Source organism: Carcharhinus amblyrhynchos, chromosome 8 (assembly GCF_965287045.1).
Source record: "Carcharhinus amblyrhynchos chromosome 8, sCarAmb.v2.hapA, whole genome shotgun sequence".
NCBI lineage: Eukaryota > Metazoa > Chordata > Chondrichthyes > Carcharhiniformes > Carcharhinidae > Carcharhinus > Carcharhinus amblyrhynchos.
The window spans coordinates 83,499,523-83,520,972 of NC_137331.1; the positions used below are offsets into that span (position 1 = coordinate 83,499,523).

The 21,450-nt window shown below is 42.4% G+C and overlaps 1 protein-coding gene across 1 annotated transcript in view; it reads right to left on the reverse strand.

Annotated features, from left to right (window-relative positions):
* The window catches only part of LOC145346381 (cyclic nucleotide-gated channel beta-3-like), a 122,248-nt gene that overhangs the window by 60,605 nt on the left and 40,193 nt on the right, over positions 1–21,450 (reverse strand). The window contains exons 7-9 of the mRNA XM_080193541.1: positions 8,068–8,118; positions 7,875–7,961; positions 425–489 (exon numbers count right to left, since the gene is read on the reverse strand). Coding sequence (XP_080049667.1) covers positions 425–489; positions 7,875–7,961; positions 8,068–8,118 — 203 coding nt within the window. The remainder of the gene's footprint in view (positions 1–424; positions 490–7,874; positions 7,962–8,067; positions 8,119–21,450) is intronic.

Sequence of the window (21,450 nt, forward strand, 5' to 3'; positions counted from 1 at the left end):
TCAATATTGAGCTTTCAAAAAACAAATTAGGTGCATTACGGGTGGAGATAGTAAGGTTATGCATCAATTTTGGCCAGTGCAGACAGCCTAAGATTGAGATAGTCTATAGCCTTTAGCTCTTTGCTTTTTGTTTTATGTGTGACGTCTTTTTCTGTGCCAGGTGAACGGAAGCTGATTCCTGTCAGCAGTTTTGGAAAGATATATTCAGTGGATAATTCAATGCTGCATCTAATAGCAGAGTTTACACAACAAGGAACTAATATGCATCATTTATTTCAACTAAAAAGAGACACAAATTTCAACTGTGTCTTACAAGTACAAATTTACCTCATTTCTTACCATGGATTCAATAAACGTGGCATTTTATCATTAAAGATTTACACACAAAACCCGCATTGATTTTGTCATCTCAATCGTTGCTTACCTGTATATATAGGCTTTTTTCAGTATAGCCTCAAGTCGATCATTGAATTCAAAGAATGCTAAATACTAGGGGAAATAAAAGGAAACAGGACAAAAAGCATGTTGAATATTTCATTCAAAGTTTTTTCTTGGTAGCTGCAATGCTTTGTTATGGGGATGTTTCATCGCTGCTATTGTTATTATTGCAAATAATGAGCTTGAAATTTTATAGCACCTTATTATATCCTCAGGAAATCTCAGATGCATCACATCCAATGAGATACATTTACGAGGCAATTTTCCAGTCTAGTTTGCCATGGACACAAATCCTACCATGACTGCTAATTCTTGCAGGGAAGCCTACATTGTAGGGGGTGGGGTCTCTGATGCCTTGATGTTGCCAATAATGGTGGGGAGGGGAGGTCTCTAACATTAGTTTGAGATCTGAGTGCCCTTTAAAAAGGCATCCCAATCTCTGTGGAGCAGGCCTTGCCAGCGTCTTTAGGCCCTGTCCCTCAGGAATGATGCTTCCCCTCTCCACTTTGAAGATTTGGAGAGAAAGCCTTCCTGTTTCTCTGGGGGAAATGCATCGGCTTTTGGTCAGAACCTTGACACTTTGCTGTTTTATGGGAAAGTCCTGCCCTGAAAGTGCAGTCCTATTATTCTGCAGCCAAATTTGTGTTGATAGAAACACAATGTGAGATTGGATAAACAGTCACTTAGTTGAGCTAAGAGTGTTTATTGTAGACAGCTAATTAACATCACCAACCCAAGGTCTTCAATGATTGAGGTCCCAAACTGGACATGGAGTAGGAAGAATTTGGGCTTAATGTTTACTTTAACTGCTTGTGATTTTAATAATATCTTCAATTTTTAAAAATAAATAAGATAATGATTCATTAATACAGTGTACATGGATTTATTTAAGTCCAAAATGCTCAACAGTGTAATCAAAGGTTTAAAGAGGAAATGCAGCATGCAATATTTCCTTTACTGTTAGTAAGAAAAGTAACTTGACATGTTAGCGTCATTAGTAACTGAAATATCTTCATCCTAAGATACAAACTAAGTGGACAGTAGATCACCTCTTTTTAAAAAAATAGGACATCTGAAGGTAACTTGAATGCATTTATGCAACTGGGTTTACAGACTCACTTGATGAGAATGGATTAAAATTAATCCCTGGAAAATCAAGTGAGACCTCTACACCCAATGTTTTGTTTGCAGTCCTTATATGTGCCAGGGGTGTAGATTGACTGAATTTATTCTGTTTCCTGATTGGCAATTTAGAGTTTTCTGGATACCAAACTCAACAATTGGACTGCCCATCAGGAATCAATTGTTAACAACCTCATTGCTCATCGATGTCACAATACACATGTCCCAAATAAGTGACTGCTGTAAAATATAATTACTGCTTTTGTTGCTCATGCTTGCACAAGAACAGATCCTGAACATCTCAGTCCAAACTGTGGCTTTATAACTGAGATGTGTGACAATACTGTGCCTTTAAAGAATATATTTTAGTTAAATTTTTGTGCAGGATGTTTTTAGCAGTCCCTTCCATTTTATTGGTGCATCCTGTATTGTTACAGGAGAAGCATAATTGCTTCTAATTGCTAGAATGTTGGTTTTAATCTGAACTAATGCTATTCTGCTGTTCTTGGTGCTCCTTTGCGATGTTGCAGAGTAGGACTTGATTCTGATGATTAACAAGTATGATCTTGTGATGAGGTGAAGCTAGGCTTATACAGAATATTCAAGCTTAGATGTCGCTTTTGAGCTGAGGGAGAGCAGTGCCTCTCTTTTCCCCTGTCTGAAATTGGAGACTGGAATCTGCCAGGAGGTAAGACTATTTCTCAGAGATGGATCATTCTCTGAGAGTTGCTGTTTTGGAAACTGCAGAGAAAGAGCTATCCCTTTCTGTCTCTGAAGTCTGGAGACTGGAAACTGCCAGAGACATACTTTAGTTCTCTGAACTTTTGCTGTTTTGAGGGTATATCCTTCTCTGGAAACTGCTTTCTGGATCTCTATCCAGAAGTGTTAAAAAGCTGAATATCCAGCACCACTTGAACATACTTGATTTGTGCTAACTAATTCTGAAGAAGGGTGTATGTTTATGGGATGCTGCTAAATGAGTACATTAGAAATAGTTAGCTGTTAAGAATTAGATTTTGTCATGTTTTTATTGGTACAAGTTAGGTTAATTCTTTTTGTTATACTTTAACTGTGTTCTTAAATAAAGTTTGTTTTAGTAGGAGCTTCCTGATGAGTCACTTGAATCATACCTGGAGCTCACCCTAATGCCAAAAATCAAATGTAAAGAGTTAGAATCTAGGCTAGGGTGTATGTTTATGGGATGCTGCTAAATGAGTACATTAGAAATAGTTAGCTGTTAAGAATTAGATTTTGTCATGTTTTTATTGGTACAAGTTAGGTTAATTCTTTTTGTTATACTTTAACTGTGTTCTTAAATAAAGTTTGTTTTAGTAGGAGCTTCCTGATGAGTCACTTGAATCATACCTGGAGCTCACCCTAATGCCAAAAATCAAATGTAAAGAGTTAGAATCTAGGCTAACTTCACAAAATACCTTAGTTTCTGATCTGGTCCTCAACAGGTGAATAAGTCAAATGTGTGTGAGATCTTTAACTCACTTCAACCACTTTTAATTTCTCACAAATATGCCCTTCAGTATAAGTGCGTTATTTGACTTCAGAGCATTAGCCTAAAGGGTGAAGAATCATAGAATCCCTACAGTGCAGAAGGAGGCCATTTGGCCCATCGAGTCTGCACCGAACACAATCCCATCCAAGCCCATTCCCGTAACCCTGTACATTTACCCTGCTAGTCCCCCTGACACTAGGGTCCATTTAGCATGGCCAGTCCACCTAACCTGCATGTCTTTGAACTGTTCGAGGAATCCAGAGCAGCTAGAGGAAATCCATGTAGACATGTGGAGAATGTGAAAAACCCACACAGACAGTGACCTGAACCTGGGTCCCCGGCATTGTGAGGCAGCAGCGCTAACCACCATGCCATCATGCTGCCCCAGAATTAGATTGAGTTTTCATTACTAATGACCATGATCACTTTTGCTGAAAGGTATGTACTTGTGGATTTTAGATGAAGACAGGCTCTAGCTTCCATAAACAAATGAATTGTTATTATTTATTGCTTATTATACTCACATATATAACAGTGCCGTATGGGCAAAACAACTAACTGCTGTTGGCACCTGCGGAGGTATACCCAAACACGTGTCAGAATGTTCAAAAATGGGGAAGAATGGGTTAAAAAATTAGAAAAAGGAAATCATGTTTGAAGTTGATGTTATGTTCCTGAGTGACCTTTGTGCATTCTTAATCTACATTCATTAAGTGCTAATCACAGTAGTTTTAAAAACAAATAACCTCTTTTTCATTCCAAAAGAGAAAACGCTGGAAAATGGAATTACCTCTTTTTCGTTTTGATAATAATGAAACTGATTCACTGCTCTCCACTCTGCCCCCAGGTTAACAAAGACTTAAGATTTAATTTCACTGAATTTAAAATCCTAACCAGTTATTTATTTGTTTATTCACAGGATGTGGACATTGCTGGCAAGGCTGGCAGTTATGGACCACTCTGTCACTTTAGGGAAGATGGTGGCGAGTTGCCTTCTTAAACCTCTAGGGCTACATAGTTCAGGTAGTTCCACAGCGTTGTTAGGCAGGGATTTCCAAGATTTCAACACAACAATGATGAATCAGGATTGATATATTTCCAGGTCAGGACGGTGGATGGCTTGTGGAACTTGAAGGATCTCCAATACATGTGCTCCCTTCTCCTTTTAGGTAGGTGAGGTCAAGGGTTTGGGAGGTTTTTTAAAATTCTTTTATATGACTATCACTGGCCTTTCTGAACAGCTGTTAAAGAAGCTTTAGCAATTTGCTACTTATATAGATGATACACATTGAACTAATTGCACAGAGAATGAATGTTAAGGAGGTGGATGGGGTGCCAACAAAAAGCGATGGTGTTGAGCTTCTTGAATATTGTTAGAACAGCACTCATCCAGACAAGTGGAGATAATTGTATCACGTTCTTGACTTGTGTCTTGTAGGCTGTGTAAAAGCTTTGGGGAGCCAAGAGGTGAACTACTGACTGCAAAATGCACAGCATTTGGCCTACTCTTATAGTCATGTTGTTTATGTCACTGATCCAGTTGACTTTCTGGTCAATGGTGACCCCCAAGAAGTTGATGTGTGCCATGAATGTTATTTGCCACTTAAGCCACTTAAGATGTTGGAAGGAAGAGGCCCAATTGGGTAGAGCAGATACAGGGGAAATATTTCCCCTTCATCTCAAAGGAAGACCAGTGCAAGCTTCCAAATATCATCAATCTCTTCTGAGATCAATTATTTTGGGCCCTTAAGGAGAATCATGGTGGAACCATGTTCTAGCCTTCCTCATTCGTATGGTTATGCTGGAGATGTGTTCAGGCCAAACTCAGAAGTTAATGTAGGAAAATTACATAAGGCCCAAAAACAGGCACAGGGATCAAAGTGCATGATTAATTCTGGTCTCTAGCAGGCAGCATTGCAAAGTCAAAGCATAAACATAAGAACATCAGAAATATGAGCAGGAGTAGACCATTTGGTTCCTCAAACCTGCTCCACCATTCAATAAGATCATGTCTGATCTGATTATGGTCTTAACTCCCATTTCTTGTCTGCTTCCCAAAATCCTTGACTCCATTGTTGATCAAAGATGTTTCGAAATTAGCTTTGAATGCATTCAATGACCCAGTCTCCACTGCTCTCTGGGGTAGTGAATTCCAAAGTTTAACAGCCTTCTGTGAGAGGAAAAATCCTCCTCATCTCCACTTTAAATGGGAGACCCCTTATTTTTAAACTGTGCCTCCTAGTTCTAGATTTCCCATACAAAGGGAAACATTCTTTCAACATCTACTTTGTCAAGCCCCCTCAGAATCTTTTGTTTCAATATGATCATCTCTCATTCTTTTAAACTCCAATGTGTATACGCCCTGTTTAATCTCTCCTCATAAGACAACCTCTTTGGCTGAGGAATCAACCTTTAACTGTCTGGAATTCTGAAGCCTGGGCTACCTCGCCTAGAGGGTTTAAATGTTAAATTGCAGGAATGCAAACTCATTAAAAAATCTTCTGACAGACCCACCTCCTGAGCTCAGGTTAAGAACAAAAACAGCCGGGGAAACAGGCTCTTCGGCCCAATGAGCCCGCGCTGCCATTTTAACATTACGAGTCCCCTCTCCACCCATGAGTTAGTCACCTACCTTTCAACCCATCTTTGAAAATGAAAGTTGTTAAGTTGAAGATGGTTCGGAGATCCTTAGAGCTTTATGTATGTAACACCACTGCCTCCTTACTACCTTTTCTGAGGCTTAAACTTACCCCTCTATGCATAATATCTTCACTTTGCCCTCTATTGTCAAGTTGTGACAAAAGAACTAATTGTGGTGTTCTTGAATAGACTCTAAAACTGTCAGTTGGGGGTCTTCCTGCTTTTTTTTGCTTCCAGCTGTTAGAAACTTGCTATGGATCCTGCTGTTACCAAAGAAAGAACAGCAAATCATCACTCTATGATGGATCATCTGCAAGCAATAGGTACAGTTAATTGGTATTGTGATAACTCCCAGGACTTGCATGGGGAAATCACTGATTGATCTTCCTGTAGGACTTGTTGAATATGAGCTCCCTGAGGATTAGTAATTAACTCACCAGGTGAGCTCGTATAGCGAGGCGTGTATAAAGTGGGCCCCTGAGTGGGTCTATAATTGCATTGTCCTGGTTTGGGCCTGTTTGTATTCACTACAGGCTTGTGGCTTTACGTTACCTTATTTTGTGCAATAAAACGCTGATCCTTAATAGCTGACTCCTAGACTTATTATAGATGTTTTGTATTGATAGACACCATACAATATTTATTTATAAATTATGGTCATTCCACAGGACACCGGGTTGACTTGACATGTGGGGAAATATTCAATCAGCACTGGGTAATGATGAGATAATGGGCAGTATGATCAGAACATGTGTTCATTGGTGTCTGACAAAGGCATTGACATGAGTGTCTCATTGATTAAGATTGATGAGCTACTTGCATAAGTTATAACATGTGTTGGAAATTTGCAGGCAAATTTGTAGCCCTCAATGATGATCCTGTGCCTGAAAAGTGAGCAAATCTAGTTTAATTTCTCTCCTGGTGAGTTCAAATCATTGGCTAGCTCTGTCATTCTTCCCCGCTCCATCCATCAGTCAAAACACTTCTGAACTTCAGTTTGAACATGAGTAAAAATCTGGCATAATTATACCAGGCAATCTCTATCAGCCAATTGGAGTTTGGCAGTGATTAAACCAATCTCACAGAATCATGAAAGGCCGGGATAGAATGGACATGGGCAAGATGTTTCCGTTAGTAGGAGAGAGGAGGATCCGAGGGCACAGCTTCATAGCAAAGGGATTACCCTTTAGAACTGAGATGAGGAGGAATTTCTTCAGCTAGAGGATGGAGAATCTATGTAATTCATTCCCAGAGAAGGCTGGGGAGGCAAGGCATTTAATACAGAGACAGATAACTTCTTGATTGGTAAGGGGATCAAAGATTAATGAGGTTGACAAACTTTTCAGCCATGATTGAATGGTGGAGCAAACGCGATGAGTTGAATGGCCCAATTCTGCTCCTTTATCTTATGGTTTTCTGGTCTATGCACATACATACAGAGTGGAAAAGGAAAATGAGATAGCATGGTCCCTTTAATGGGTGATCCTTCATGAGCCATGTGCTCACGTTAGAACCAATGTAATGTGAGCGCACTGACTGGGGGAATCAGAGACAAGGACACATTCCCAGGGCAGGATGGTTTCAGATGGAGTCAGGGTATTGTGAGGAGTAGACCTGTAGCGTTGTCCTGTTAAACCCTTAGTTGTACATAGTTCTCAGTCAATATGTCTTTTAGTTTGTTACTAATCATAATGCGTGGCCTTGAGTTACCACAGAAAGCAAAACAAAACTATTACTTTAATTGGCTAGGATTGATATGATGAGAAAGCATTAAAAAGGAGAGCCTTAGAAACTCATTCATTAAGGTGATATATAAATATTTTGCATATTGTCAGAAATAATTTGTATTTTACTGGAACAGAATCGAAATTTTACATGAATAGGTTAATTGAAATCAATGGTTACAGCATATCCCTCCCATGTGTAATATTTTTCTGATATTTCCATGTCTCTGTCTAATGATGTAAGATCAATTTTATTCAATAGACAGTCAAACTTAAAACATGCTGAACAAGATTTAAGCTCTGGCCAACTCTTGGCAATCCAAACACATTTGAGAGACTCAGAAGAAAATAGCAATGAGATTTACACCTACAATATGACTTAAGTTTAACACAATCCATGAAAATTTGTTCTAAAATGAAACTAGTAATCAAAGTGTATTTACCTTAAGTACACGATTCAGTCGAAACAAGGGATTACAGTCAAACACCAAGTAGAAGAAATCAAATGGGATTATCGATGCCAAATCAAGCTGTTGACACAGAATTTAAATACAAATGCATACTTTTAAATCTTTAAAGGTAACTTAGTCAATATATCTAATTGGTTGGATGTTCATTGGCAAATTGCATGTTTACCTTGAATCTTAATGATTGTACATAATTCTTTCTCATTTCTTCTTTATCAGCCTAAACAAGAAAATGCATCAATTATAAAATTAATATCTTACAATTAAAATATTTTTTAATTTTTTTGTGTTTTTTTTGTGTTCCTCAAAGAAGGAAGGATATTGGCTGGGATTTTCCAAGCCCAGCAGTGGAGGGTTTAATGGCAGGCATAGTGGGGAAGAGGACAAATGTGGCAGGAGCTGAAAAATTGCTTTCCTGCCTGTGTGAAATGATAGCAGGAATGTGCTCTCCCTACCATTATGGTGGCCACCATTTCCACCAGAGGTCAATGTGAAACCGTCCTGCATCCCATGAATGCAACATAATTGAAGGCCTGTCCGGAATTGTCCTCTCCACCATCCAATTGTCCACGCAGTCAGCAGGATATCATATCAGTCTGGAACACATCCGGACCAACACGGCATGGACATGTCGAGACATACCTGGAAGAAGGCCTGGAGTGGCGAGTGGAAGATGGAGAGCAACTGTGGACCCTGGAAAACCATGTGCAGGACTGGGTGGGTGATCTTTGCACTGCTGGAGCTTTCAGGATGTGGATGTTTGATTCAGGATTACTGGGGAAAGATGGAGGCTCACTCTACCCCCACATCTTGAAGCTCTGGGAAGATTGGGGAATCCTGTACTCCAACAGGGGAAGGATTGAAGCTGGTTTCAAAGTAAAAATGCAGCATCGCCATCTTGAGACCCCTGAAGTTATGATGCATTTTAAAATCAAAACTGGACAAGGATCTGCACAGGACGGGACTGAGGCAGCGTGGGAGCAGCCCATGTCTAGACTCAGGGATCCAAACTGAGGGTACCGTCACACTGCTTAGAATAATGGTAATGGAAGCTGAGCAGGTAAGGTGCAATTAGAATCATTGACATTTGGAGCACTTGAACGTGAGACTGCAGAATCATTGGGTTCACAATGGAGTTGGAGGGTAAGCATTAACAAAGAAGAGTATGAGAACGGAAGATGCAGCTAAACATGGAGGGGGAACAGCTGCTGGATTTGTGCAGGCTGATCAATCAAAGCCTCTAAGTGTTTTTTCCAATTATTGTGGTTAACAGACCAAAGGATGTCTAGTCATTCTATAGTACAGGTTAGGTTTACAGTATAGTACAGGTTAGACATAGTAAGAATGCCTTTGGTAAGGTTGAACATGTCCTGGATGTGCTCAAGTCTCTTTCATTCTCTTGGGATTAAGATGTCAAGTAGCTGGGGTGGCATCTTGGTCACCTAGATCTGTGAAGTATTGCATCATTTGGAATGCTGGATTAGTGACAGGTGATTAGAATCATAAAAACCCTAAAGTGCAGAAAGAGTCTACCCAGCCCTCAAGTCTGCACCGACCACAATCCTACCCAAGCCCTACCCCCATATCCCTACATATTTACCCATCAATCCCTCTAACCTATGCACCTCAGGACACTAAGGGGCAATTTTACCATGGCCAATCAGCCTAACCCACGCATCTTTGGACTGTGGGAGAAAACTGGAGCACCTGGAGGAAACCCATGCAGACATGAGGAGAATGTGCAAACTCCACACAGACAGTGACCCAAACCAGGAATTGAACCCAGGTCCCTGGAGCTGTGAAGCAGCAGTGCTAACCACTGTGCTACCGTGCCACCCCAAATGCGGCTCCAGGGTATGACAGTGGTTTCCTGTGGAGACTGGGAGGTCCACAAAAGTTGGCCATTACTCTTTAATTTTTTGGATCTATCAGTCAGTTTTAAAGTTATTTATTTATTAGTGTCACAAGTAGGCTTACATTAACACTGGAATGAAGTTATTGTGAAAATCCCCTAGTGGCCACACTCTGGCGCCTGTTTGGATACACTGAAGGAGAATTTTAGCATGGTCAATGCACCTAACCAGCATGTCTTTCAGACTGTGGGAGGAAATCAGAGCACTCAAAGGAAACGCACGCAGACATGGAGAGAACATGCACACTCCACACAGGCAGTCACCCACAGAATTGAACTCAGGTCCCTGGCACTGTGAGGCAGCAATGCTAACCATTATGCCTTCATGCTGCCACAGGATGAAGGAGGATAGAATAATGAATTCCAAGCTAAATGCTGCCTTCTTGATGGCAGTGAACTAATTGAGGAGAAGTAGAAGAGCCTGGTGCTAACTAGCACAGCTTCGAGAGGAGGACCATTGTCCAGAGGAGGTTCAGCAAGACCCAAAGAGAACCCAATAACGTCTGTAATCTCATTTAAAATGCTCCAAATGTCAATGGTTCTAAGTGCGCCTTCTATCAGCTCAGACTCCATTACCATGATGATACTCTAAGCAATGTGGAGGTCTGACTTACACAACCAAAGGTCTACCGAATAAGTATGTCTTCTGGAATTGAGTTTTTGGTGCCACTTTGGCAAAGGCATGAAGCTCTTCTGACTCATTGAACATTTAGACCATAGAATGATGACAGCACAAAAGAAGATTATTTTGCCTACTGATTTCATGCTGGCTCCTTTATACTGTTCCTCAACCAAAAATAAGTGCTTTATTATCCTGATGTGCTGAGATGAAAAGTTAAATACTGGAACTTTTTCTTTCACATGCGTTAAGATGACAAAGCAAACCAGGGAGGCAATCAGTAGACAAATTGAATTTTCTCAGTAAGCTGGTGTCATCAATAAGCTAGCCGTCATAGCTGGAGCGTAGTTAATGGCAAGATATCTTGTTTTCTGATTTGTAATTCCCCAGAGTGAAATTTTGTTTCATATTTTTATACAAGTTGTACAAAAGACTAATGATGTTGGGAGAAAAGACTGTACAAAGGAGAATTAAATAAGAAAGTTTGCTGCAGAAATGGTGCCTTTTAAATGGGAAACAAAATAAAATCAGAACGATCTGTGTAATCCTTTTATGAACAGTGTAGGTTATGTTTAAAAATAATTTAACTTAATGTTGGTCTAATTTTAAGGGAAACATATTAGTCAATAACTGAAAAAAAAGGAAAAGTAACACTAAAATTACAATCCCAGCCAACGACCTGTCATCAGAATGTCTCTGTCATTATTTCTGTAGATGCTATGTGACCTGCCAAGTTTTCTGGCATTTTCCGTTTTTATTTCAGATTTCAGCATCCACAGCAATCGGCTCATGCTTTAAATAATGCTGAATACTTTGGTCATAAACTTTAGTATTCTGCACAATCTATCTGGCAAAAGCAACTACCCATCGTAGAGTCATAGATAAGGCTATGATTTTGGGATTGCATGATAACCCTGTTTTTCTTTGTTCAATGCACAGAACTGAATGTTTAAACTATTAGTAGTTCCAAGAAAAGAGACTTCAGACAGCATTTTGAAGATTGACTCTGACATTGTTCAGGAGTTCTAATGAATTCCCGCTGTAACCCAAATGGGACTCTACTGGAATGGCTGTAAACTTCATTAGGACAATTTCAGCCACTTGCTCCACAAGTGGAATGCAAGAAACAGCTCAAATAGTGTCTGTGCCCATCCAAGTCAGACCATCTCGAATATACTGAGCTTCTGCCCTGAAAGATCCATTCCTGGCTCCATCAAAACCATTCACATTGCATCAGCTGAAGCCATTGTTTGGGTTGTTTAGCTCAACATGAACTATAACTGCTTTCCCAGCCATATGAAGAAAAAATGCTAATTAACTGAATTAAAAGTCATGAGTTGCCGTGTTGGAATTGAAATTCATATCTTCAGGTTATTAGTCCAGTTCTCTGGATTAATAATCCAGTGACATGTCCACTTTGCTATTCTTCTGTACTTAAAGAGAGCAAGTGTATTTGTGAAAACTGGCACTCCAAGTGAGAAGAGACTCCAGGTATTGAAGGGAAAGGTTTATTTTTTATTTTTAAAGTGACCTGTCTCATGTACCTCAGCGACCTTTCACCTTTAAAAGTTTACTCACCTCGGGGATCCAGCCTCATTTTTCCGTGGGAGCACTGAAGAGAGGCTGCGATTTGCGAGTGGAGAGCTTGTGGGTGAGTACAGCGACTTTTTCTTTCTTTTAAAAACTAACTTTGTTTTAGAGGTTTTTTTTTGCTTGCTTTAAATTTTACCCCGGAAGTAGTTGCTAGGGCACTCGGGTCAAGTTTTTTTTCACCCTACTATAAATTAGACCGGAGGGGATTCCCGATATTCTACATAGGTAGAGTATCCCAGCCCTCCCTCCTCCTCTAACCTAAAAAAAGAGAGAGAGAGAGGCTCTGACTGAGAGCAGGTAAGACTGCTTTTGTTTTTGTGTGTGCTGTAAGGGCTTTGGCTCACAGGGCCAAAGAGATAAGGTAAGTTATAAGTTTTTTTTTTACTTTTTCCTCTGGGTTGCTAAAAGGGGCAAGTATGGGTGTGAGACCTGTATGTTGTTGCCAATGCAACATGTGGGAGGTCTTGGAGGCTCCTGGTCTACCAGACATCCACACCTGTGCTCGGTGTGTGGAGCTGCAGACCCTACGGAATCAGGTTAAGGAGCTGCAAATGCAGCTCGAGGACCTTCGGCTCATTCGAGAGAGTGAGGAGATAATTGACAGGAGCTATCAGCAAGTAGTCACACCAGGGCAACGGGAAGAGGGCACTTGGGTAACTATTAGGAAGGGGAAACCTCGGGTGATGGAGAGCACGCTGGTGGATGTCCCCCTTCCTGGGTACTACTGGGGGGGGGACAGCTCATCTGAGGGAGGAAGCGGTGGCCAGGTCTCTGGAGCTGAGCCAGTAAGTCAAAAAATTAAAAAAGAGAGTAGAAAGGTAGTGCTAATAGGGGACTCCACAGTGAGGGGGGCGGACAGGCGTTTTTGTGGATGTAGACGTGAGTCGCGGATGGTGGTTTGTCTCCCTGGAGCTGGGATCCGGGATGTCTCTGGGCGTGTCCCAGACATCCTGAAGGGGGAGGGTGAGGAACCAGAGGTTGTCGTGCATATAGGTACTACTGATGTAGGCAAGAAGAGGGAGGCAGTCATGAAAAGGGACTATAGGGAACTGGGTAGGCAGCTGAGGAAGAGAAAGCGAAGGTAGTAATCTCAGGATTGCTGCCTGTGCCACGGGAGAATGAGGGAAGAAATGGAATGAGGTGGAGGCTGAATGCGTGGCTGAGGGACTGGAGCAGAGGGCAGGGATTTCGGTTCCTAGATCACTGGGACCTCTTTAGGGGCAGGTGTGACCTGTACAGTAAAGACGGGTGGCACTTAAATCCCAGGGGGACTAATATCTTGGCGGGAAGACTGGCTAAGGCTACCGGGGGGACTTTAAACTAGAAAGGATGGGGGGAGGGAATTGTGATGGGGAGACTGGGACGGAGGAGGTTAGCTCCCAGGTAGGGAAGGACTGCAGGCAGTATGAGAGGGAGGTTAGACAGGGGGTGGAGAAGGGTAATGCCCAGACTGAGGGGCTGAAGTGTATATATTTTAATGCCAGGAGTGTAGTGAATAAGGTAGATGAGCTTAGGGCGTGGATTGCTGCTTGGGAATGTGATGTGGTGGCCATTACGGAGACTTGGATGTCTCAGGGACAGGACTGGGTACTTCAGGTGCCAGGATTCAGATGCTTCAGGAAGGACAGGGAGGGTGGCAGAAGAGGTGGTGGAGTGGCACTGTTGATCAGGGACAGTGTCATGGCTGCAGAGAAAGAGGATGCCGTGGAGGGACTATCTACAGAGTCTCTGTGGGTGGAAGTTACGAACAGCAAAGGGTCGAAAACTTTGCTGGGTGTATTCTATAGGCCACCCAATAGTGACAGGGAAGTTGAGGTGCAGCTAGGGAAACAGATTCTGGAGAGATGTATTAATAACAGAGTTGTCGTGATGGGAGACTTCAATTTCCCAAACATCGACTGGAATATCCCTAGGGTAAGGGGTTTGGATGGGGAGGAGTTTGTTAGGTGTGTTCAGGAAGGTTTCCTGACACAGTACGTGGATAAGCCTACAAGGGGAGAGGCTGTACTTGACCTGGTACTGGCGAATGAACCAGGACAGGTGACAATCTCTCGGTAGGAGAGCATCTTGGGAATGGTGATCATAATTCTATCTCCTTCACAATTGCATTGGAACGAGATAGGATCAGGCAGGCTAGGAAGGTGTTTGTCTGGGGTAAGGGGAGATACGAAGAAGTCAGGAAGTTACTTGGACAAATAAACTGGAAGGAGGCGTTCTTAGGGAAAAGTACCGAAGGAAGGTGGCGGATATTCAAGGAATGTTTGTCTGGAGCTCTGCATGACAACGTTCTGATGAGACAAGGAGGTTTTGGTAGGTCGCGGGAACCGTGGTGCACGAAGGCTGTGTTGAACCTAGTCAGGAGGAAAAGGAAGGTGTACAAAAGGTTCAGGGAACTAAGAGAGGTTAAGGATCTTGAGGAGTATAACGACTGTAGAAAGGAGCTTAAAAGGGAAATTAGGAGAGCCAGAAGGGGTCACGAGAAGACCTTGGCGGGTAAGATTAAGGAGAATCCCAAGGCCTTCTATAAATATGTGAAAGGTAAAAGGATGAGAAGAGAAGGGATAGGACCTATAAAAGGTGAAGGGGGAAAGGTCTGTGTGGAACCAGAAGAAATGGCAGAGGTGCTTAATGAGTACTTTGCCTCAGTATTCACGGTGGAAACTGATCTGGGAGATTTTGCTACGGATTTGCATCAGATGGAAAAGATTGAGTATGTGGATATTAAGGAGGAGGATGTGTTAGAACTTTTGAATTCTATCAAGATAGATAAGTCGCCGGGACCAGATGGGATGTACCCCAGGATACTGTGGGAGGCGAGGGAAGTGATTGCAGAGCCCCTGGTGATGATCTTTGCGTCGTCAATGGAGACAGGAGAGGTTCCGGAAGATTGGAGGATTGCGGATGTAGTTCCTATTTTCAAGAAAGGGAACAGAGATAGCCCGGGAAATTACCAACTGGTGAGTCTGACCTCAGTGGTTGGTAAGCTGATGGAGAGGCTTCTGAGGGACAAGATTTATGAGCATTTGGAGAGGCACGAGCCTAGTTGAGTTCTTTGAAAATGTGACTGAACACATTGATGAAGGAAGTGCCGTGGACGTGGTGTACATGGACTTCAGCAAGGTGTTTGATAAGGTCCCCCATGCAAGACTTCTTGAGAAGGTGAGAGGGCATGGGATCCAAGGGGCTTTGGCCTTGTGGATCCAGAACTGGCTTGCCTGCAGAAGGCAGAGAGTGGTTGTGGATGGGTCTTTTTCGGCATGGAGGTCAGTCACCAGTGGAGTGCCCCAGGGATCTGTTCTAGGACCCTTGCTGTTTGTCATTTTCGTAAATGACCTGGATGAGGAAGTGGAGGGATGGGTAAGTAAGTTCGCTGATGACACGAAGGTCGGTGGTGTTGTGGATGGTCTGGAAGGATGTCAAAAGTTGCAGCAGGGCATAAATAGGATGCAGGACTGGGCGGAAAAGTGGCAGATGGACTTCAACGCGGATAAATGTGTAGTCGTCCATTTTGGCAGAACCAACGGGATGAACGAGTACACTATCAAGGGTAGGAGTCTTAGCTGTGTTGAAGAGCAGAAGGATCTTGGGGTCCGGGTCCACAGGACTCTTAAATCGGCCTCGCAGGTGGAGGATGTGGTCAAGAAGGCGTATGGTGTACTGGCCTTCATTAATCGAGGGATTGAGTTTAGGAATCGGGAGGTAATGCTGCAACTTTATAAGACCCTTGTCAGGCCTCATTTGGAGTACTGTGCGCAGTTCTGGTCGCCTCACTATAGGAAAGACGTAGAAGCTATTGAAAGGGTACAGAGGAGATTTACAAGGATGTTGCCTGGACTGGGAGGCATGCCTTATGAAGATTCGTTGAGGGAGCTGGGACTCTTCTCCCTGGAGAGACGAAGGTTGAGAGGCGACCTGATAGAAGTTTATAAAATGTTGAGAGGAATAGATAGGGTGGATTCTCAGAGGCTATTTCCCCGGGTTGAAATGGTCGCTACGAGAGGACACAGATTTAAGGTGCGGGCAGGTAAGTACAGAAGTGATGTTAGGGGTAAGTTTTTCACTCAGAGGGTGGTGAGTGAATGGAATCGGCTGCCGTCAGTGGTGGTGGAGGCGAACTCGCTGGGGTCTTTTAAAAGACTTCTGGATGAGTATATTGAGTTTAATGGGATTGGGGGTTATAGATAGGTCAATAGATTGGTAGGTGTTGATGTGATCGGCGCAACTCGTGGGCCGAAGGGCCTGTTTGTGCTGTAGTGTTCTATGTTCTATGTAGGTCACAAGCTATCACTTCATGGAACAAGTTGACCTGGCAATCCCCTCCCAGTGAAACCAGCTTCCAAATGCATTTCCAGGATCATTGTCGAAGATGGGAAACACTGCATTTGCAGCCCAAAACTACAAGTGCTCATTTTTAGCGATCTTATATTCTGAACCAACACACTATGGTCGGTTCAGTGGAAGCATGGAGTGGTAATATGGAGTGGTGCAAACAGCTATGATCCCTGGATTTTAGTGACAATGGACGACATTGTTATAGCCACCATTAGCACATTCTTTCACTCATTCTTGGACCTTTAGTTATGCTTCATGATTCTGTTTATTGTGACGTTGTGTATGATATTTGTTTTCACTGTTATGTCATGTCTACTGAATGAATCCACCAAATGATGGCAGTATTGTAACTGCACAAAATGGCCAAAGTTGTCATAACAGCTTAATGGGGATGCGTCGTGAATGCGTTATTAAACTTGCCGTTCCCATTGTTAAAGTCTTTACTCAGTTGGAAATGATGGATGTGTACTTCTCTTTACGGATTTTTAATTTTTGTCCCATAGCTGTCATTGCTGCTCTATGATTCATTGAGACCAAATGCAATTGCAGCTGAGCAAGTGGCTTTAGTTCCTCCCTTCCCTTGACACAGTGTCCCAGCGTAGCTAAAGCTTTCGATTTATTGAGCTTGTCCACAAAAAACAAAATTTGTCTCCAATTAGTGACAGGCAGACTTAAGAGACATGCTCTTTGGGGACTTCAACTCACAACCATTTAGTTTGGAGATGATTGACTCCTGTGTCAGCTATTTACCTGCTAAACACCACCAAAGTGAAAAGTATGAATACGGCCCATGCACTAACAGATGTGTATTGCAGGCATTTTTATTATCATTTCCTTCAGGGCATAAAACTTGGGCACTGTTTTCTTATTTACACATATTATTTCTTGTACATACTGGAACAAAGCCAGCAAAAATTACTTTGACTTTAAGAATGCTCGTTGTGAATGATACATATGCCATTATGTGCCTCCAGATGAGATGTTATTTCCTGAACCATACTGCTAAGATTGAAATGTCAGCTTTTCACCACACTACTTCAATGATGTGGTACGTGTGAAGAGAAAACTTGTTCGTTCATCTGCCTTTTGTTAACCCTGAGCACCACTGACAGTCATTGTAAACTGTGGGGATTGTCCCTTTCAGGATCCACCTGCAGAGTAAGGGTCACCTCATCCAGGAAACCAATCAGAGAGCAGGGTGGGAGATCACCCTGCTGAGCTCAGGTTTCTGTTCCAGAAATTTCTTGAAAGCTGACTGGCAGCCATGAGACTGCAAGCCTCTGTGTTAACGTAAATAAATGTTGCAGTTATTATTTAACTAACTGGTGAACAGTTATTATAACATAAAGCAGTGGCCGAGAAGGCGATGTTGACTGGCTGAAGCTGAACACTTAACTGTCAGTATCTTAAGTGGGAAGAATAAAGACACCAATGAACAGACCATGACAAGAGGGAATCAACTTATGCTTTGAGTTCAGGTCAATTCACGTTCTTGGAAGAAAGTACGCTCTTATGCGACAACTAGGAATATAGAACACAGGACCAGGCAGAGGTCATTCAGCTACTCAAGTTTGCTTAGACATTCAAATAGGTTATACCTTATCGTTTACCTCAATGCTACTATCCCATATCCTTTGATGTTTTTATTATCTAGAAATATAACACATTTCAACAACAATTAATGTTAAATTCGGAAATAATAAGCCGTGGATTTTGGGCTTTCTTCCTGAATTTTGCCTTTTGACTGGTGCAGAGAGAGAAAATAAAAAGAAAGTGGGGCAGAAATGCTGCTTGAATTCTTACGGCTCAAATTTACCTCAAACCCTATGGAGTGTTTGTTCACCTCATCACACGTTAACAATGGCAAGAAGTTGGTGCCATGTCCAATGGTTCATTTTCCTTAGTCACTGCCCCTGCACTGTCTCTGGGGAATAACATCTGCATGAATGGAAGCAGGAGCCAGATGGTGAGTATAATTAGGGGGTCTTCCTTCCGCCACCTGTTTTCACACCTCCTCATGTGTATTATTCGAAGCAGTGGCAACTTATAAATTGATATTAATGGTGACAAATCTAAGGCTATTTCCATATCTCATCAATTTCACAGTGACTGGATAATAATTATGGGCAGACTGCTGGCCCTTGAAATCTGAGTCAGTTACTTTTCCAACCTCCTCAGTCAAATCGGAACAAACATCTCATCAAAATATTTTCATACCAAAAGCATTTTATTCTATCCTTAGCTAATGTGGGTCAGCTGGCTCAATTGGTAGCACTCTGTCCTCAAGTCACAAGGTTCTGCATTCAAATGCCTCTCCAGCCCTTAAGTGTGAAAATCAAGGCTGAGTACTGAGAGAGCGCTGCACTGTCAGAAGTACCGTCTTTCAGATGACACGCAAAACGGCGGCTGTGTATGGCTGGGAGAATGTAAAACATCCCAGGCACTGTTTTGAAGAAGTGCAGGGGAGTTATTCTCACCTGGTCCTATAACTATTCTTTAATCAACATCACAAAAAACAAGCTTCCTGCTCATTATCACATTGTTATTTGTGGGATTTTGCTGTGCACAATTTGGCTGCTGAATTTCCTACATTAGTACAGTGGCTATCCTTCAAAAAGTACTTCACTGGCTCTAGGGGGCTTTGAGATGTCTGGTAGTTGTGAAAAGTGCTGAATAAATGCAAATCTTTCTTTCTAATCTTGTTAAGCAGTTGTATTAAGTGGCTGTCCCTCGCACAACAACAACTTATATTTATATAGCACTTTTAATATAATAAAACATCCCAAGGCACTTCACTGGAGTGTTACAAAGCAAACTTTGACACACTGTATGAAGGAATATTAGGGATATGTTGTAAGGAGCATCTCAAAAAGGGACGAAAAAGATAGAGGCTGGAAGTTTGTCGCTTTGCCCCGTCCATTGATGGGTGGAGTGAGCTGGTAAAATCACGTGAGAGCCAGGAAATCAGGATCACGTCCAGTTTCTTGGCCCAATCTTATGGGAACCAGATTTCTGGTGCGGTCAGCCTCTTGTCCATTTAAATTATTTAAATATTTTACTTTTGATTTGTGTGGCATTAGTGAGCCTGGCACTCAATCGTCTGGGCTCATTTAACTTTATGGTCTCGCCAGGAGACGTTCTCTCTAGTGATGAATACTCCTGCTCACTATGAACATGGAACAGTGATATTGGCTTCATTGGTAGAACCAGAGGCCATTGAGACCCCCCAGGGAGGCTGAAGGCAAAGAGGGGGTTGCTTAGGCAGTGTCAGCTTAGCACCTTGGCCTGCCAGCCTGGAATTTTGATAATGCCCACCAGTAATCTTGGTGCTGCCCACTGGGGCCTACGGGGTAGTGTTTATAGTGGGTGTGGCCTATGGGGGGCCTGATCGAGGAGGGCTGGGCCGCTGCACAGTCTGCCTGCATTCAGTTCTGGGATGAAGGGGTGCCTGCTGCCACTCCGCAGGTGATTGGTATGGGGAGGGATGGGGGGGCACACTCTGCATCATGATCACTGGGGGGACATGATCGGTCTGGGTGGCGGGGGCTGCATTTTGACAGCATGAGTCTTGCGATCAACCGTGGGCCCCTGTGATTGCATGGTTTGCTGAGGCTGCCTGCAGCAGGAGAGGCCTGACAATTCTCCCTCTGACTATCAGATCTCTGCTGCTGTAATTGCGCATGTGTAGACACAGAGGTCTGCACTTGCACAGTAGCTCCTTCTGTAGGCTGGCTGTTGAATTAAGTCCAGCCCGCTGCCTGTAGCAGCTAGAAATGGTCTAGGCCATTTTTCTATGCACTATGTGCACAAGATTGGGCATAAAAACCCACCAAAAAAACAGATTGACAACTCTCCCATTTTTATGCTAGCTGGACACTTAGAATCAATCTCATAAAATCCCACCCAGAGAGATTTCAGAGGGGAATTCCAGGCCTTAAGATCTTGGCAGCTGAAGACATGGCTGGCAATGATGGATCGGTCAAAATTGGCAATGCTCAAACGGGCAGAATTAGTTGAGTGCAGATATATTGAAGGGATTTGATGAAAGGTCTTTGCCTGAAATGTCAGTGTTGTTTCCCTTTTCCCTGATGCTACCTGGCCTACCGAGTATTTCCAACATTTGTTATTTTTATTATCTCAGAAGGCTGTGGAGTTGGAGAAGATTAGATTAGGAAGGGGTAGACCTGGGGAGGGCTTCGAAAACAAGATGAAAATGTTACAATTGCTTTGTTATTTAACAGGAAGCTAATATTGATTAGTGAACCACACTGGATTGGTGTGAGGTATGGAGTAAGGTCAGGGGCAGCAAAATTTTTTTTGTTGAACTCATCTAAGGGTAGAATAGGGGAGATGATCCAAAGATGCATTGGCAACAAAAGCATGGATAAGAGTTTCAGCAGCAGATGAGCTGAGGCAGGGGTGAGTAATGCAATATTACAGATGTTGAAACAGCTGGCTTTAGTGATTAAATTGATATATGGTCAGAAGCTCATTTCAGTGTCATATATGACACTAAAGTTGGAACAGTCTGGTTCCACACATTGGAATATGTTAAATGAAAAACTGCTGGTAGCCCTCTCTGAACACATAATTAACCCAACTTCACAGAGTTAAAGCAAAGTTGACCCAGGAGCATTTTCTACTTTCAGGATTTAGGGGTACAAAGTGCATTTTCCTCATTCTCTTCTCTTTTTACAACCTTCCTTTACAAAGGTGCTTACAATGGCTAAAATGTAGCTCTGGGCAAAGGAAGGTCTCCAGAAGCTCCCTTAATCTTAATGTCTTAGTTTTGATCATGGTTTTCTGAAATTGTGCAGGGGATCATTGCTGAGTCTGATTCTGTCCTTAAATGAATGGGAATATTAGTTGGGATCTATTACTTCAACCTGCCCATGTCATTTTAAAAAAAAAATTTCTTCATGGAATATTGGCGTCGCTGACATTGATTTTCCATCCTGAGTTTTCCTTGAGGAGGTGGGGCCAATCCTCCTTTAAGTGCTACAGTTCTTCAAATGACCAAATGCAATTGAAGGAAATCTGCTCCATGCACTTTTCAGCACTTATCACCAGATGGCAACCAGGACCAGGAATTCTGA